The 16,231-nt window shown below is 56.2% G+C and overlaps 2 protein-coding genes across 15 annotated transcripts in view; one reads left to right on the top strand and one right to left on the bottom strand.

Annotated features, from left to right (window-relative positions):
* Emid1 (EMI domain containing 1) overlaps positions 1–10,271 on the top strand; it is a 42,274-nt gene extending 32,003 nt beyond the window's left edge. For 3 of the 11 annotated variants that reach the window (XM_058573581.1, XM_046427234.2, XM_046427232.2), the window contains 2 exons: positions 5,745–5,835; positions 9,467–10,271. In XM_058573581.1, the coding sequence (XP_058429564.1) occupies positions 5,745–5,835; positions 9,467–9,594 (219 nt within the window). In that variant the 3' untranslated portion in view covers positions 9,595–10,271. The other 8 variants (XM_046427235.2, XM_046427233.2, XR_006847948.2 and 5 more) reach the window with 7 other exon arrangements.
* A 303-nt stretch (positions 10,272–10,574) lies between these two features.
* Positions 10,575–15,998, bottom strand: Rhbdd3 (rhomboid domain containing 3). Of its 4 annotated transcripts, XM_046427240.1 has the most exons (8): positions 15,832–15,998; positions 15,505–15,662; positions 14,999–15,187; positions 13,656–13,844; positions 12,459–12,842; positions 11,368–11,530; positions 10,996–11,280; positions 10,575–10,917 (listed from the first exon to the last, which is right to left on the bottom strand). In XM_046427240.1, the coding sequence occupies exons 4-8, from the start codon at positions 13,801–13,803 to the stop codon at positions 10,743–10,745; spliced, it is 1,155 nt and encodes a 384-aa protein (XP_046283196.1). In that variant the 5' UTR covers positions 13,804–13,844; positions 14,999–15,187; positions 15,505–15,662; positions 15,832–15,998; the 3' UTR covers positions 10,575–10,742. The 4 variants fall into 4 exon arrangements, with proteins under 4 accessions (XP_046283196.1, XP_046283195.1, XP_046283197.1 ...); XM_046427239.1 differs by lacking the exon at positions 14,999–15,187; XM_046427241.1 differs by lacking the exon at positions 15,505–15,662.
* Between the last annotated feature and the right edge of the window lie 233 nt (positions 15,999–16,231).

The raw sequence follows: 16,231 nt of genomic DNA, 5'->3' as shown, positions 1-16,231 counted from the left end.
TTGGTCCGGCCTCGACGCCCTGCCTTCTCCTGCCCTGGGTGCTCATGGGAGAATTCTCTCTTCACTAGGCCCTGGGAGTGGGGGCGCCCCGTCCAGATCCCCACTACAGCCCGATCTCCCGGGCAGGAGCCTGGGCACATCTTAGCCCAGCCCTCTCCCCGATCCTGTCACTCCCAGCTGAGCAGCACTAGCCCTGTCAGCAGACCCATGTCCTGTGTCTCTGTCTTTGTCCCTGCCTCACCTTCCCTCTGTGCCCTTTCAAGGCCAGGGTTCTGCTGGGTAGTTTGGGTTGACTCAGGCCAGACTGCATCCCCTGCCACCAGGGTCCCCTCCCGGTAAGGACTTCGGCTTCTGCCCCCCTCTCTGTGGAAGGAAGGGAAGCCTGAGGACGGTATCTACGTGGAAGAACAGAACAGGGGACAGAGGGACAGGACAGAAAGTCATGAAGCAGGACTGGGGACGTAGCTCCGTGCTCGAGCACTTGCCTGGCATGAGTGAGGCCCTTGGGTTGGATCCCCCGCCCTACAAAAAGGAAAAAGAGAAAGGGTCAGGGGAGCGCCATGATGGGTGGGAAGGAAGGCCTAGACGCTGGGAGGGGCTGGGAGGCCCTGGATGACAGGGACAGGACACCTAGACCAGCCCTATACCTAGGAAGACCAGGAAGCCTGGGAAGGGAGGGAGGCCTGGAGACCATGTGTACACACTCGACATGGTTAAGGAGGTCGGGAGACTCAACCCCACTGTGTCCAAAAGACTATAAATAACACGGGATCCTAGATATCATCACATGTGTAGGGGACCCAAGAGGAATGGTCTCATGCACAGGAGAACCCTGGAAAGTGAGATGAGAGAACCTGGGTGCCGTTCTGTGCACAGACAAACTGGAAGGTTAGGAAGGGAGGCCAGGATGCTGTCACGTACAGCAGGGTACAGTGTCACACCCTGTCATCACAGCAACTCCGGAGGCCAAGGCTGGAGGATCACGACTTTGAGGCCAGCCTCGGCAACCTAGCAAGACCCTGTCTCCAAATAAAATGGATAATCCCATCAATATGTGCGGAGAAAAAAATAAAATAAATAGGGATGGGGAGATAGCTCAGTGGTAGACCCTGGGAACAGAAGGAAGGAAGGAAAGAGTCAGACACCCAGACGACAGAGTGCATAAAGGAACCCTCAGAAACTGCACAGTTGATGTGGGGTCCTGGGACCTCTATAATCAGGGATAACTGCAACAAGGGAATTTCAGGGTCTAGAAATCTACTCCCCCAGAGGCCTGTGAGGGAAGGATCAGGAGCCTAGAACATACCATGCCTGAGGCCCCCACAATGCGGGCACCTGGAGGCCATCGCTGACATAGAAAGTGGGTCAGGTGGGGCAGACACCTCTACCGGACAGACCGTGGGGGGCTCCTCTGGAGGATGGGGTTGCACCTCCCTCCCCATGCAGTCTGGCCGGGACAGCCTACTTTCTCCCGGACACTAATGAGGACGTGGGCAGCTGCAGTGTCTGCCCTGCCTCTCGGTTCCTGATTGTGGGGTCAGGGATGGATACAGCCGTGGGACCCCCGACCCTGCACGAGCCTCCTCCATGTTTCCCCGCGACTCCCGGAGCCTGCTACCTCTCCCAGTTGCTTGCTGGCCTCCCCAGCCACCCTCCTGCCCTCCCTCCAGGGCTCTTTAGTTTCAGTGTGGAAATAAGCTGAGCTGGGGGGTCAGGACAGGTCTGTGTGAGCCCCGTCCTCTGCCTCCCCAGGGCCCTCACTCCCCCAGAGACCTTCATTCTGGAAACACGACCCAGGGGAGGTGGCACAAGCCAGGTGGGGGCAGAGTGAAACTGTGCTCGGTCGCTGCAGGGAGAGCCCTGGCAGGGGGTCAGGCTGCCTGGCCTACTCCAGGGCAGGACCACATGTGGGACCCAAGAGGTAGCAGGTCCCTGTTCGTCCACCTTCCTCCCTTGTCCATCTGCTCTTCTGCCCCTGCTTGCTGCCTGCCCGGAGGGGCCCGCTGGGCTGGGGGTTGCATGAGGCTTTGGGGACTGGATGGGGGGGCAGCTCTGTTGGAAATAGGTGAGAACAGGTGCTGTGTACACTCCACCTCCCCATGTCCCCTTGGCACATCTTTCAGACGTTGACCTGGCACAGCTGTAGCTCTGCAGTGACACCCAGTGACCACAGGAGTACACTGCAGACCCTGAGCCATTCCACCTAGATAGATCTCCACCTTCACCCTTCATTCAAACAGAAACAGGCCCAGCCAAAACTGGAGCCCAGGCTTTTAAGCTCCCACGGGAGCGAGGAAACCAGCTACCATTCCCTTTGTCTGTGGTGCCAGGCCCAGGGCTGGGCACTCTGGACACAGATGCCATGTGGACACAGTCCCCATTCCTAGGATGATTAGTGTGGAATGGGGGGAAAGACACCCTAATCACCATCCACAGGACAGAGGGAACTCAACTATGATGGAAGAGGCTGTAGTATCTTTTTAAAATTTTTTTTAAAGAGAGAGAGAGAGAGAGAAAAAAAATTTTAATATTTATTTTTTAGTTTTTTCGGCGGACACAACATCTTTGTTTGTATATGGTGCTGAGGATCGAACCCAGGCTGCACGCATGCCAGGCGAGCGCGCTACCGCTTGAGCCACATCCCCAGCCCATATCTTCTACATGGAGATGGACTAGGCCTGAAATCTGCATAACCAGGCAAATGGTGTTTAGACAGAGAAGCAGGAACACGTGCAAAGGCCCTGGGGCAAGAGTGAGCCCTAGGTATTTGAAGAGCTGCAAATACTTGGAGTGACAAGGAGTGAGACAGAGGCCAAGGAGGCTTTCGGGTCTTAGGAGGCCCTTACAAATGAAATTGAACTTTGTTTTATAGGCATCCGGGGAGTCACTGAAGTACTCCGAGTGATATGGTCGAATTTTTTTCTTTGCAAAATATCCTTCTGATGGCCATGTGGAGAACAGATGGGAGAAGGGACAACATGGGAGAAAGAGAAAGAAACTAGACAGGAGGCCAGCAGGGTCATCGTTGTGAGAGACTGCGGGGGCTGGAGCTGAGGGGGGTGCAGCAGGACAGATGCCCATGGAGCTAAGAGACTCTGGGTGCTGCTTTGGCTCTGAAGGGAAGTGAGGAATCAGACCTAAAATAGTAAGGAGGAGCAAGCCCGCCGCTCTGCTCATGGAAAAGCTGGAGGTATCTGTGTGACAGCCCAGTGGAGGTGTCCAGCGGGCCCCAGACACAAAGCACAAAGTGCAGCCAGGCTAGGAGGGGATCTGGGTGTCACCAGTGAAAACAGCAAGCCACCTGTTGGGGGCAGGCTGCAAACAGTGTTGTTTTTAAAACTTTCCCCTACATTTTCATTTTGAAAATTTTCAGCAGGGTGTGGTGGCACCCACCTGTCATCCCAGCCACTTGGGAGGCTGAGGCAAGAAGACATTCCAGAATATGGATGAGTGCTCTTTTCTGGGGAAGGGGCCCTGGCCTGCCAGCATTTTAAGCACAGGTTCCCTGAAGGCAATGTCACTCAAACATGTTTTCTTTCTTTCTTTCTTTCTTTCTTTCTCTCTCTCTCTCTCTTTCTCTCTCTCCTTCTTCCTTTCTTTCTCTTTCTCTTTTCTTTCTTTCTCTCTTTCTCTCTCTCTTTCCTTTCTTTCTCTCTCTCTTTCTCTCTTTCCTTTCTCTCTCTCTTTCTCTCTTTCCTTCATTTCTTTCCTTTCTTTTTACTAGGGATTGAACCCAGGGACACTTAACCCCTAAGCCCCACCCCCAGCCCTATTTTGTATTTTATTTAGAGACAGGGTCTCACTGAGTTGCTTAGCGCCTCACTTTTGCTGAGGCTGGCTTTGAACTCACGATCCTCCTGCCTCAGTCTCCCAAATGGTATGCACCATCACCCCTGGCATTTTTGCTTCTTTATAAGTGGCCTGATCTCACTGATAGAGTTAATTAGGGTGAGGCTGATGTGAAATTTGAGAAGTGGATTTAAAGAATATAAGTTGAAGCTGGGGGTAGAGCTTGGTGTTAGAGTATTTGTCTAGTTTGTGGGAGGCTCTGGGTTTGATCTCCAGAACCACAAAAAATAATTTTACAAAATTACATAAAGCATAGGAAGTAGCTGGATGCAGTACATACACCCATCATTCTAGTGATTTGGGGGGCTGAGCCAGGAGACTCGCGAGTTCAAGGCCAGCCTGAGCAATTCAGTAAGACCTTCTCTGGAAAGAAAATATCAAAAGGGCTAGGGATGTGGCTCAGTGGTAGAGCAATCGGTGGTGCAATCCCAAGGCCAAAACGAAAAACAGAATATGAAGTAAAGGAGAGTCGAGGTGGCCCAGGGACATAGCAAGAGGTCATGCAGGTGAAACGAGACCAACTGGATTTGGGCAGCAGAGATCAAAGGTCAGGGTGGGCTCCGTGGCAGTCTTGGGGTGAGGATCGGGACAGGCTCTGGGACAGCAGTTCTGCCTCTGTGGATTGGCATCCCCCTGCCTCCAGAGGATCTGGATTTGCAGCCATCTGGGACTGAACTGGACTTTCTGGTGGGTCCCTCAGGGGTCGCTTTCTCCTGCCTTGTCCCCGCCCCATCTTGTTCTGGCTGTCCATGGGCCCTGGGCTACCGCAGGTGGGGAGAGACTGCAGGTGCATGTCCTGGGTGGGGCATTGGCCACACAGGCTTTGCAGGGCCCCCTCCCCTCCCTCCATCACGGCTGCATCTGTCTCTTTCCTCCACAGGGGGAGGGGTTGCACCAACTACGCGAGGCTTTGAAGATTTTAGCTGAGAGGGTTTTAATCTTGGAAACAATGATTGGGCTCTATGGTGAGTAGAGACAGACAGCCGGACATACAGCCCAGCTGCTGCCTGTCAGCCTTCCCCAAGCCATCCTGGGGTGGGACTTGCCTAAGCCCCGTCATGAGGCCTGAACAAGTCCTGAGAGGCCAAGACCACCCATCTCTCAATGACTGGCCCCTCCTCCACAGGTGAAGCGGGGCCCTGGAGACCCTGGATCCCCACCTGGGGTCAGACCTGGGCCTCTGGGCATTGTGGGTGATGTGATTTCCAGGCCTGTGGGGAACCAGAGATGACAGATTGTAAGTTTGGAAGAGATGATGGGCAATGGAACCAAACTCTAGATCAGCAAGGGATTGTGGGTAACGGACCAGACTCCAGCAGTGCAGAGGTTCATGGGTAAGACAGAGCCCAGGCCCACAGGAGGATTACGGGGAAATGGAGCCTCTAGTCAGACCAGCTCTGTAGAATCCAGAGGTGATAGAGCCAGTCTCCAGACCCAGGGGACGGTAGGTCATGGAGCTCGACTCCAGAAGTGCAGTAGACTGTGGGTGACAGCCAGATTCAGGCCCCAGAGGACTCTGTGTAATGCACCATCTACATCCTGACCCCTTCCCCTAAGACTCCAGAGACTCTCCCATGGGCGCCCTCCTGGCCCCAGGTATCCCCCTTGCAGTTTCCACTTTGGTTCTCCTCACCTGTCCTGCAGTTACCTTTCAGGGATCAAAACAGACCCTCGCCCCAGGCATCTACCCCACAATTCCCACCCTTCTGGTCATCTGAGGAGCCAGGCGAACCCTGTTCCCACCTTAGGGAGGGGAGAGCAGGTCTCAGTGGAGACATATAAATGTCCCTACCTTGAAGACACCTGGCACCTGCCCACCCCGTTCGCCCCTCAGCTTCCCTGCCCAGCCCTGGAGGCCAGAGTCGCACCGTCTGCTCTTCTCAATCTCCCATCAGGCTCCTAGCTTACAGAGCTTCCTGCAGCAGCAGGCTCAGCTGGAGCTCCTGGCCAGACGGGTCACCCTGCTGGAAGCCATCATCTGGCCAGGTAATGTTAGGGTGGGCAGGCAGGGGCAGCCCCTTCCAGGAAGGGACTGGGAAGGGCCTGGGCCTGCAGAGGGTGCCTCCTGATGCGTGGCCCAGGCCAGCAGACATCCATTCATCCTTCCGTCCACCCATACTAGGCAGTGACTGGCACAGTGAGGGCTCTGGTTTTGGGTGGATGAGCACCTACTCTGTGCCACTCACCTTGCTGGCCTGGGCTTCAACAGATCAAACGCAGCCCTGCCCTTGTGAGCTTAGCGCACTGCGGGGCTGGGGACAGATCTGGTATTGGCTCTGAAACCCAAGATGAGATGTACTATGGTGGGGTGGCTGGTGTGTGGGAGGGGGTCACTCAGGGAGGGCTTCCTAGACCAGGTGAAGTCTTGGCAGTGACCTGAAGGACAAAGATCAGGGGAGAGGGAACAGGCAGCAGAGCAAAGGCCAAGAGGCCAGAGAGCCCAGAGGACTTGTTCCTCAAGGTTGCTGAGAGGTGAGAGTCGGGCTGGAGAATCTGGCAGGGTCGACAGTAAGAAGGTCCTAGCAGGCAGGCTGGGGTGGCACAGAAGGATGTCAGGACTCCAGGTGGGAGTACCCGCCCTGGTGCCTGGCTCCTGAGGTGAGGCTGAGGGTGTCCCTGCCCCTTCAATTAGAGCCTGTGGCTGGCACCAGGAGAGTATGGATTGACTGCCCCAAGGCCGGGCTCTGTTCCTTTCCTACTCACCCCCTGCTGCCCTTCGCCCACCTCCAGCCACCGCATCTGACATCCAGTGAACACATCAGTGCAGAGAGGCCTTGACATGATCTTACTTACGTCTCTTTTATAAAAAGAGAAACTGAGGACCCAAGCAGGAAAGAGGGTCAAGGTTAGAACCAAGCCCCCTTTATTTAGCAGAATCACAGGGAGCATATACTGGATGCCAGGCTCAGGTGGGCACATGGGCCTTGCAGAGCAGCTGGGCTCCTGCCTTGGGAAGCTGCCCATCAGTGGCCGTAAATCCCCGTATCTACAGGGATTTGGGGAAACCAGTGTCCAAGGATGTAGGTGAGGAGCTGTCACTTCCTGCTGGAGGTTGGAGAAGACTTCTTGGAAGAGGGGACCCTTGCATTGGATCATGGAAGACTCCTGGGTGTGCCAGGTGGAATGGGGGGTGGAGAGAGCCAATCCTGTCCAAGAGTCCTGCGTGGGCAAAAGCCTAGAAGGCTGGAAAGTGTGTGTGGAGTCCACTTCCACAGCCCATTCACCAACTTTGTGACTCCTCTCACAATGACTCTCCTGGACCTCGGCCATTTGAGCCAGACAAGCCCTGTTCTCACCTTACAAGGGGAGACCAAGGTATGGAGACACGCCCAGACTCCTGCCCTAAAGCCAGTTCATACCTGCCCCCCTCCATACCCTCCCTGAGCTCCACGGGATTCAAGGGATCACTGGGACCAAAGGACCAAGAACCCAATCCCGGACTCTCAGCACCTTTTTAAGAAGGCAACTGGGAAGGCCCATGCCCCTGTCAGAGGCCACAAGCCCTGGAGGCAGGCCCCTTTGGAAGTCAGCTTGGGTTAGGGCCTGAAGGGACCAGTATAGGGGAGAGGAGTAGAGACTGATACAGGACCCACTGGGGCCGGGGGTGTACAGCTCAGTGGTAGAGCACTTGCTTAGCAAGTGCCGGGGCCTAAGCCCAGCACTGAAGAAGAAAAAAGACCCAGATGGTGCTTGTGTTTGGGTTATAATCACTGATAACAGCGGCAGCTACCTCCTGGGCTGGGATTCACATTGATCATCTCCAGTCCTTACACTAGGGTCACCAGGTGGGCAATGCCCATTGAACAGGTAAAGAAACAGGCTCAGAGGGCTCACGTGCCTTCTCAGGGTCACTTTGTCTTCCAGGGCCCTGGTTCATTGGACTCCATCAGCATAACACCCCCACCTGGTCCAGGGAAAATACAGGGCCCCAAATTTGATCATGTCATGACGAATCTTAGTGACCAGACCTACAGAAGATCTGAGTCCAAGCCACACCAATCTAGTGACCATATAGTCCAGAATTTACTGTAAAAACCATTTTTCACTCCTGCTCACATTAAACCTAGTTTATTGCAAGAGTGTGACAACTGGAGTGTTATCTCCACATTCCAGATGAGACTCAAAAGTTGGTGGCTTGCCCAAGACCACCTAACTGGGACATGGTGGGGCCAGGTCTTGACCCTAGTTGGTGCAGGAGCTAATGTTTGGTGCCACGCTCCTCCCAGGCTCCACCATAAGGCTGTCCCTCAACAGTGACTGTACATGCCTGTCTCCTCTGGAGATCCCACGTCTCAGCCCAGGGGCATGTGGGCACTGGCAGTTAGGATAGTGACAGAGCCCACGCCCTGGCGGTGCCCTCGGCAGAGTCCACGTGACTGTCCTGGAAATGGCTCTGAAGGCTCAGCCACTACCCTGGGGCTCTCCTTGCTAAGTGTCCCTCTCCTGCTAGAAAAACAGTACCCGGCTCTCATTTAGCTTTAAGAGGCGGAGCTGAGAGGCACAGGATGATTCCTGGAGGATGAAGTTCCTGCTCTGGATTTTGAAGGAAATTTTTCAAGTGCCAACAATGCCCATTATTCTGTTTCACTTTGGGGTACAGCTTACATCTAGATTGGGACATATCTCACCACAGTCCCATTGGAATTTTCACCTTTAATTAATTTATTTTAAATATTTTTTTAGTTAGAGTTGGACACATTACTTTTATTTTATTTATTTATTTTTATGTGGTGCTGAGAATCGAACCCAGTGCCTCACATGCTCTCCCACAACCCCACAAGCACCTAGCCCCAACCCCAACCCTGACTTAAGTAATTACTGGAGCTGCCTAGGCCCTCTCAGGGACTTATCTGGCAATGTCCCTGATTTGATTTTATTATTTATTTACTTATTTATTTTTTGTGGTGCTGGAGATGGAACCCAGGGACTTGCACATGCTCCGCAAGCGCCGTACCAGTGATCCCTGATCCACCCCATCTCTGAATCACCCTTGATTTTTGAGACAGATGAGACCCTGACAAGGGTTCAGCTTGCCGCTGCACAGTAGATCAGTGGGGGAAACTGGCTCTCCTAAGTCCTTCCCCCAACTGCTGGCCTAACCCAAGAACAGTCAATCTGTTCTCTAGCCTCTGTTTACCCAGCTACAAAATGGGTATGATACACGGCACACCTTCACTCCAAAATTAGGAAAGCAGAAAAAAAGAACTAAAGGTGTAGCTCCGTGGTAGAGTGCTGGCCTCGCACGCATGAGGCCCTGTGTTCCATCCCAGTGCTGCAAAAAAAAAAAAAAAAAACACCTCTGTTTCACATGGAGCGTTTGCTCTACGCAGAACAGTTCATATAAACACAGTAGGTCTGGTTATTATCCCCAGTTGACAGCAGGAACCGAGAGGCCCTGGATGCTTTCATTGGGTTGGAGGGCTGAGAAATCCTGGGGGGTGGGGGGCAGGCACTACTTAGCCTGTAGACAGCCCTCTTTTCCCACAGCTCTGCCTCCCAGACTCCAGGGTACACTGGCAGAGGGTGTCCAGTCCTGCAGGACCCCCTAAGGCCACGAGGAAGTGGACACCCAGTGTGGATCCCCTAACGTGGACTCTCCTTCTGTTCCCTTCGGCAGAACCAGAGCTGGGGTCCGGGGCAGGTCCTGCCAGCACAGGCATCCCCAGCCTCCTTCGGGGAAAGAGGGGAGGACACACAGCCAACTACCGGATCGTGGCCTCTAGGAGCCAGGACAAGAGAGGCTGAGGGCGGTGGTGGCCCCTCGGGGTGGACCACACCAGTTTCCCTTCCTAGACTGGACGAAGCCAGCTCCTCCAGAGACTGCCAGTTCCTATTTATTGGTGTCCTCAGGGTCTCTTCTGCCACCTAGGCCTCAGAGGTGGGCAGATCTCAGCTCTGGCGCCCTGTGCATGGCTGAAACACAGCAGCAACTGGAGCCTTAGAGGAAAGTGACAGCCTAGGCAAGAGGTGAGGTCTCACTTGATAAAGGGCCTGCTCCCCTCTGTAAGATGGGGTGACCCAGGCCTCCGAGGAGAGGGCACAGGCACGAGGTCTCTTGCCAGCTGTCCGAGCCTCTATGCGAAGGCACTGTGGAGGCCAGAACTGGTGCGTGGCCAGGCCTCCCACCCACAGGGATGCTAGCTGGGCAGTCTCCACCTCCCTCCTCAGCCACACTTTGGGGAGCTCCCTGAGGATCCCTCCTCTCATTGTCTCCTGGTGCTGGGTTCCCAACCCCAAGGCCAGGCTGCCTAATCTCTGGTTGGTGGGGGGGGGGGGCTCTTTGCCTCAGTTCTGCCTCCTGAGCCCCCACCCTTTCCCGGGGCCCAGGTCAGAGAAGGGGCTGCCTGCTCTCACAAGTGCCTGTGACAGACACTGGGAGGTAGATATGTACTGGACAATAAAGGTCCCCTGCCTGAATCCCACCCCGTCTGGCTTCAGTGTGTCCTGGGACAGAGGGCAGCCAGGGAAGGCCTGCCTGGGGACAAGAGGAGTGATGAAGAATGCCCCTGCAGGGGACCCAGCCCAGCACTTAAAGACACAGCTTCCTGGGAGAAGAGGACTCACACTGCAGGGTGGGAGCCCTGTGTCTCGGGACATGAAGGAGATGTCCTCCCCACTTGGCCACCCAGCCAGCCACTCACTGCTCGCTCGCTCACCCCTTCGTTCATCCCCACACCCCGACACAAAGGAGTCAGATGCAACTGCTGCCTCCCATGAGGCCCAGGTTGGAAAATGAATTGGCTTTTATTCTTAAAAAAGCTTCCAGGCAGCATGCGCTGGGGCCTCCCCTGCCCCCAGGGGTGCCCCAGTATCCCACGGTGGCTCAGTGGACAGAGCAGGGACTCAGGCTACCTGCCTTTAGGCCAAGCCTGTGCCCCCACCCTCTGCCTGGGTTAGGGAGGCCCAGGGCCCTTGCAGTGGGCAGCCGCCTCCTCCTGGGTCACCAGGGGCGCAGTGTCCACCTGCCCCTCAACAAGCAGTGACACAGCACCCTCCACACGGCCTGTGGCTGCCAGTGCCACCACTGCCTGCTCTGTGGGGAAGCCCATGCGCTCCAACTGCTGCAGCCTGTGAAGTGGACAAGGAGAGAGTGTCCGGGCAGCCCTGGCCCCACACCAGAGCCCCAACCTCCCCAACCCTGCTTACCGCAGAGAGGACACTGAGGACTTGGGCAGCCACAGTGGGCTTTGGGTCTCCTCAACTGGCCTGCCAAGCAGTGAGGCCTGAATCCCCTCCTGCAGCATCTGCTCATCCAGGACGGCCCACATCGGGGCCCCTGGGGGGAAGCGGGACCCAGCCCAATCCAGGCCCACCTCCAGGTCCTCCCAGGTCAGCTGCACAGGTCCCGGGCCTGGCGGGAGCTGGGCTGTGCCATCGCCATGGGACCAGGGCGGAGGGGAGACTTGGTAAGGAGGTCCAGGGATGGCAGACCTGCGAGGGTGGAAGCAGAGAAGGGCCTCGCCACCAGTCACCGCCATGGTTTCGACCAGCAGGGCCAAGTCACAGCATCACCCTCACCTCGCTCCAGCAGGAAGGGTGACAGGCAGCTCAGCCAGGCCGCCTGGGGCGGGAAGGAGCCTCAAAGGCCAGCACCTAGCCAGGGTCCTGCACAAGATGCTCTCCTGCATCACCCGTAGGCGCTGCTCCGAGGGCTCCAGCCACCTTAAGGCTCTGGCAGCATCTGCCCAGAGCAGGGCAGTCGGTCAAGGAAAACCGAAGCCAGGCAGGGATGGGTCTGCTTTGCACGGCCAGCCCCAGGCCGAGAGTGCTGGGCGGTCATTCCTGGGTGTCTCACTCCCCATGGCCCTGAAGAAAAGTGTCTTCACCCCGCAACAGCAAGACAAAGAGGAGGACCTAACAAGCCACTCAACCAAGAGCATGAGCCAGAAGTGCCTGCTCCCAATCCAGCACTCCCAGCCTCAGCCACCCCAACTGCTGTTCCAGGGACCCGCCTGCCTGCTCACGTCTGTGATTCTGCCAGGAAAAGTTCCACTGACACCATGGCCTCAGCCAGGCCACCATGCTTCCATTCAGACAGGCCTGGGCAGCTGGTGTCAGAAACAGACTCTTCCCTTGAAGTCCCCACAGAGGGGTAGAGGGGCAGCCTATTGTCTCTGGTGGCAGTTTCCCCCACAGGTATTAAGCATCTTTGGAGCAAAAGCCTATGTTTAAGGCAACTGCACCTCCAGCCAACTGTCACTCTCAGTTCCCAAAGAACTCCGGGCTTGTTCCCGCCCCTGGCCCTCGCCCTTTCTGCCCGCCACGTGGCCCGCTTTTTCACTTCTCTTCACCTGAACCCTTCCCTCCTGAATGTTTGGCACAGATGCCACCTTCAGGACCCAAGTTAGTGGGTCCTGTTAGTGCCTCCTCGATCACCTCAGCACCCCCAGGCTTCCCATGGGGCCCTTTAAATTGTAATTGGCTCCTCCACCTGGTCATGAGCCCCCAGTCCCCAGCCCAGAGCATGGCCCAGAGGGAGATGCTCCCAGATATGTGTGCACAGCCACCGGACATTGCTTGGGCCCGACTCCGTTGTACCACTTCCTTCCCACCCGGAGCCCTAGCCACAGTACCCACAGGCACGGGCCCTGTGCTCAGGCAAAGGATACAGGCCAAGCCAGCAAGGAGGCCACAAAGGAGCTGCAGGAAGGGTGGCTCGGAGCTGAGCAGGGGGGTCAGGGCAAGCAGCAGCCATGGCAGCAACCACGGTGGCAGCAGCCCCTGGGAATATCTAGGGCAGTGACCTTGCCCTGCCAGCATGGCCAGGTGGACAGGCATGTATCCACAGCTACCAGCTGCACTGGACATCCCAAGGCCTGCCAGCAGCACAGCCAGCAGCCCAGTGGCTAGGGAGAGCAGGGCAGAGGCGTGCAGGAATCGTAGTGTGCCCAGGTGGCACTCCTGCCGCCAGCCCAGGGCAAGCAGGAGCAGCAGGCTCAGGAGCAGGCCAGGCAGGGCCGTGTGGCCCAGGGCATGGGTCAGCAGCCGGTGCACTGGGAGAGAGAAGGGCTTATGCGCCTGGTTACTGGCCCCACCCTTCAAGGCTGTTCCAGGTGTGCTAGGTCGGGGGATCAGCCTCCACCAGGACCACCTCCTAAACCAGCCTCCCCTTATCAGGAAGCAGTGTGCTCACTACTAGCACCTAATCACTATTAGGGATTAGGACCAAGTAGAGGGGACCAAGGACTTCCAAATGTTGTGGCCACACCCCTGTTGTGTTAAACAGAACAAAGGACCAACCACTCAAGTCTTCTGCACTCACTATGGAGCACTCACTGTGTGTCAGGCATGGTGAAGGTGCTCTATAAAATTTACCAAATCCGTCATGCCCAGGTGGAAGCACAAATTGTCACGAGACTTCCCGCTTCACTCCTGGAGCCACCTCACTCCCTAGGCTGTGTGGTCTTAGACAATTTACTTAACCTCTCTGAGCATCATTTGGGTTCCTCAATTATAAACAGGAGCTGTTGTTATTATTGACAAACAAGTGCTCAACTGGGGACCACTCCTCCAAGCCCTAGCACCTCCTCCCCATCCTCATGCTTAGCTGAAAGCTTAGTACTGATTTTGAGGGAAGGCTGTCAGAAGAGAATTCCTCCCCACAAGTTCCCACCCCACCCTGCTGGCCCTTCTGCAGGGTCCTTGGCCCTCCCTGGCTGTGGATGAGCTGGGCATGCTCCTGTTTAAGCTGATCGTCCCCAGGGTACTAGGTCCCACCCCTGTACAACCATGCTGCTCCCACCAACTGATGGCAGACCCTGCAGCAACTCTCCAGACTCTCCTAGGTCCACTTGGCTGGCTCTCACCCTGCCAGGGGTCCAGCAGCAGCTCCGGGGCCAGGGTCAGGCTGGGGCCGGCCCCCACCAGCCACAGGCTGCTCATCAGCAGCATGAGGACAGAGGAGGCAAGAGGCAGTGCTGGAGACAATAGGCCAGGGGGTTCCCTGGCATGCATAGTTGGCTGAGGAAGGTCAAGCGTGATCCCGGGACTCTGTGCTGTGGGAGTAAGGGAAACAACAGTTACTACTGCAGGTTTTCTCTCTCTCACTCCCCACACTTGACCCGCCTCATTTTACAGTGCTGGGAACTAAGGATGGAGAGGCAGGCCCAGCAGCTTGGCCACAGTGGAGCCCAGAGCCCAATCCATCTTCCCTTCCACCTGCCCATGTGTGAAAGTCCTGAGTTCAGATGGGCCCTGGTACCGGGCCAGGGAAGTTAACTGGGGCCCTGGACTGTAGAAAAGAAGGGTAGAGCTCCCCCAGGGCATATTCAGGGCCACCTCTAGCCACCTTCTGCTTCCTAGTTCCCTCAGACTACTACCTTCCTCTCACTACTACTCCATTTTGCCCAGTCTTAGGGTTCCAGATGGCCTCAGTTGCCCTTGACCAAGGGGTCAAAGCCAGCCAATGGGCAGACTGGAGAGGGGGTGGGGGAGGACTGGCAGAGGGGTAACAGGGTCCCACACTGTGAGCCATACAAAATGACCTGGGACTAAGGCATCTCCTCCTCCTCAACCCTGAGCATAGCTTCTCTGGCCCCAACTCCTCCCTTCACATAAAACACCAATATCTGTTCCATCTCTTTCTGCTATATGACGGGGCAACTTTCCCAGCCTCTGAGCCTTCCCTTTCTCATCTGTGAAATGGGGAATAAGAAAATCCTTTCTTCATAGTGTGAGAAGAGAAAGAAATAGGCTAAGGCAGGCTCCAGCCTACAGTTCCTGCTCAGTAAACTGTAGCCATCCCCTCATCCCCACATATGCACATACAGCTGCCAACTGGCCCAAAGAAGAGCCTCAATAGGAAGTTAGTTGTTCAAACCGCTCTGGTCCAAGTTCTGGGCTCCAAACCTTGTCATTCCCTGCCCACAAAGCAAAGCTCTTTTCTCCCCCATGTTCCCCTATGACATCTAGGCTGTCCTCCAGCCCCTGCTGGAGCCCCTTCACCCCTGGCCAGGCCTCTGTCTCAGGATGCCTACTGAGCTAATTCAGAGAAGAAAGCAAGATCCCAGAGACACAGGAAGGCTGCCTAGTCAGCTTCCTTGCCAAGGGCAGCCCCTGCATCTGCCAGGTCCTGCGGGGAAAATGAGGAAAACCTCTCTGCCTGAAATGTCTTTCCTTCCAACTCTCCAATCGACACACTCCTACTCACCCTTTGAAACCCAGCTCAAATGTCCTTTCCCCTCTGACACTTCATTTCATAGCTCTTATCCTATCTCATGAGCACAGCTTGGCATGCCTCCCGAGGTAGGTAGTTTGAATTCATAGGAGGAGGGGCTCCTCTTATTCCCAGGTTGACCAGGGTACTCCTAGCACACAGCTGGTGCTTTTTCTGTGTTCACTAAAAAAAAAAAAAAAAAACCGAACTTGGCTTCCAGTTCTGCTCAGGAATTTAGGGTGAGCCTGCCCTGCACTGGATCTGAGCACCCACCTATGCGACTGGGGGGAGGTTTGGGAAAGTGGGCAGGTGACAGCCTTGCCTGGGGGTAGAGTCTAAGGTCGCAGCAAACTTCCTTTTCACCCTCACAACCATCCACCTACTGGGCACCAAAACAAGGGTGAAGGACTTGCCCACAGACACAGAACTGGGACTTGAGCCCTCTGGAGCTGCTTCGTCAATTCACAAAATGGGGCTGAGTACCCCAAGGCCCTGCCTACCTTAGAGGGAAGCCAGGAGCACCGAATGGGAAGTCAAGGACAGGGATTCTTCCGGATGGTGGACAGAGTGGGCTGGTGGGTATCCTAGGGTCTGGGCCAAACTCAGCTTTGTGACTTTGGGGAAAGTACTCAACTTTCTCCGGCCTCAGTTTCCCCTTCTGTTAAGACAAGGGTATTGGATGCGGGAAGATTAAAGGACCTTCTCAAGGCCGACCGTTACTGGGGGAGGGCCCTCGGGGGCCGGCCAGGCGTTCGGGGTGTCCCACCTAGCTCACCGGCCTCGGTCCCCTCCCCCGCCGGCCCCGGCCACGCGTCCGAGGTACTCACCGCGGAGCACGCCCCCCACACCGGCGGGCCGGGCGGGGCCCCCCGGCTGGGAGTCGGCACTCCGGCTCCGGGCTCAGGCCCAGGGTCTCCAAACCCATCGTGCGCGCACGAAGGCGCGTGACCCCAGCCGACCGGCCAAAGCGCAACCCCCTCCCCCTCCCACGCCGCCCGCCGCCCGTCGATTAGTCAGCAGTTGTTCTAGGCCCCGATCCCTTCCCCCAGCCTCTCCCGCCGGCCTCCGTTTCCCTCCAGGGCAGACTCTTCAGAGACGGTCCCTTGAGCCCGCGGACGTAACCACTGCGAACGACCTAGCCTCGTGCGGGGAATCGCTCTGGTTTGATACTGACACCGGTTCACCACCCACTCCGGCCCCTTCGGTGCTATTTTGGCTCTCGCGTCA

Source organism: Marmota monax, unplaced genomic scaffold (assembly GCF_021218885.2).
Source record: "Marmota monax isolate L192 unplaced genomic scaffold, Marmota_monax_Labrador192_F-V1.1 WCK01_AAM20220418_F8-fsc00177, whole genome shotgun sequence".
Taxonomy (NCBI): Eukaryota; Metazoa; Chordata; class Mammalia; order Rodentia; family Sciuridae; genus Marmota; species Marmota monax.
Note: the sequence above shows the minus strand (reverse complement) of the source record. Positions and strands in the feature narration are given on the sequence as shown.

What these genes read in the sequence shown, in the direction of transcription:
- Rhbdd3 (XM_046427240.1), bottom strand. Translation starts at nt 13,803, where the DNA reads ATGCATGCCAGGGAACCCCCTGGCCTATTGTCTCCAGCACTGCCTCTT. An exon ending in GCTGCTGGACCCCTGGCAGG is followed by an intron (nt 12,843 to 13,655) that starts GTGAGAGCCAGC and finishes TCTCTCTCCCAG; the next exon opens with TGCACCGGCTGCTGACCCAT. An exon ending in CCTCCTTGCTGGCTTGGCCT is followed by an intron (nt 11,531 to 12,458) that starts GTATCCTTTGCC and finishes TGCTCTGGGCAG; the next exon opens with ATGCTGCCAGAGCCTTAAGG.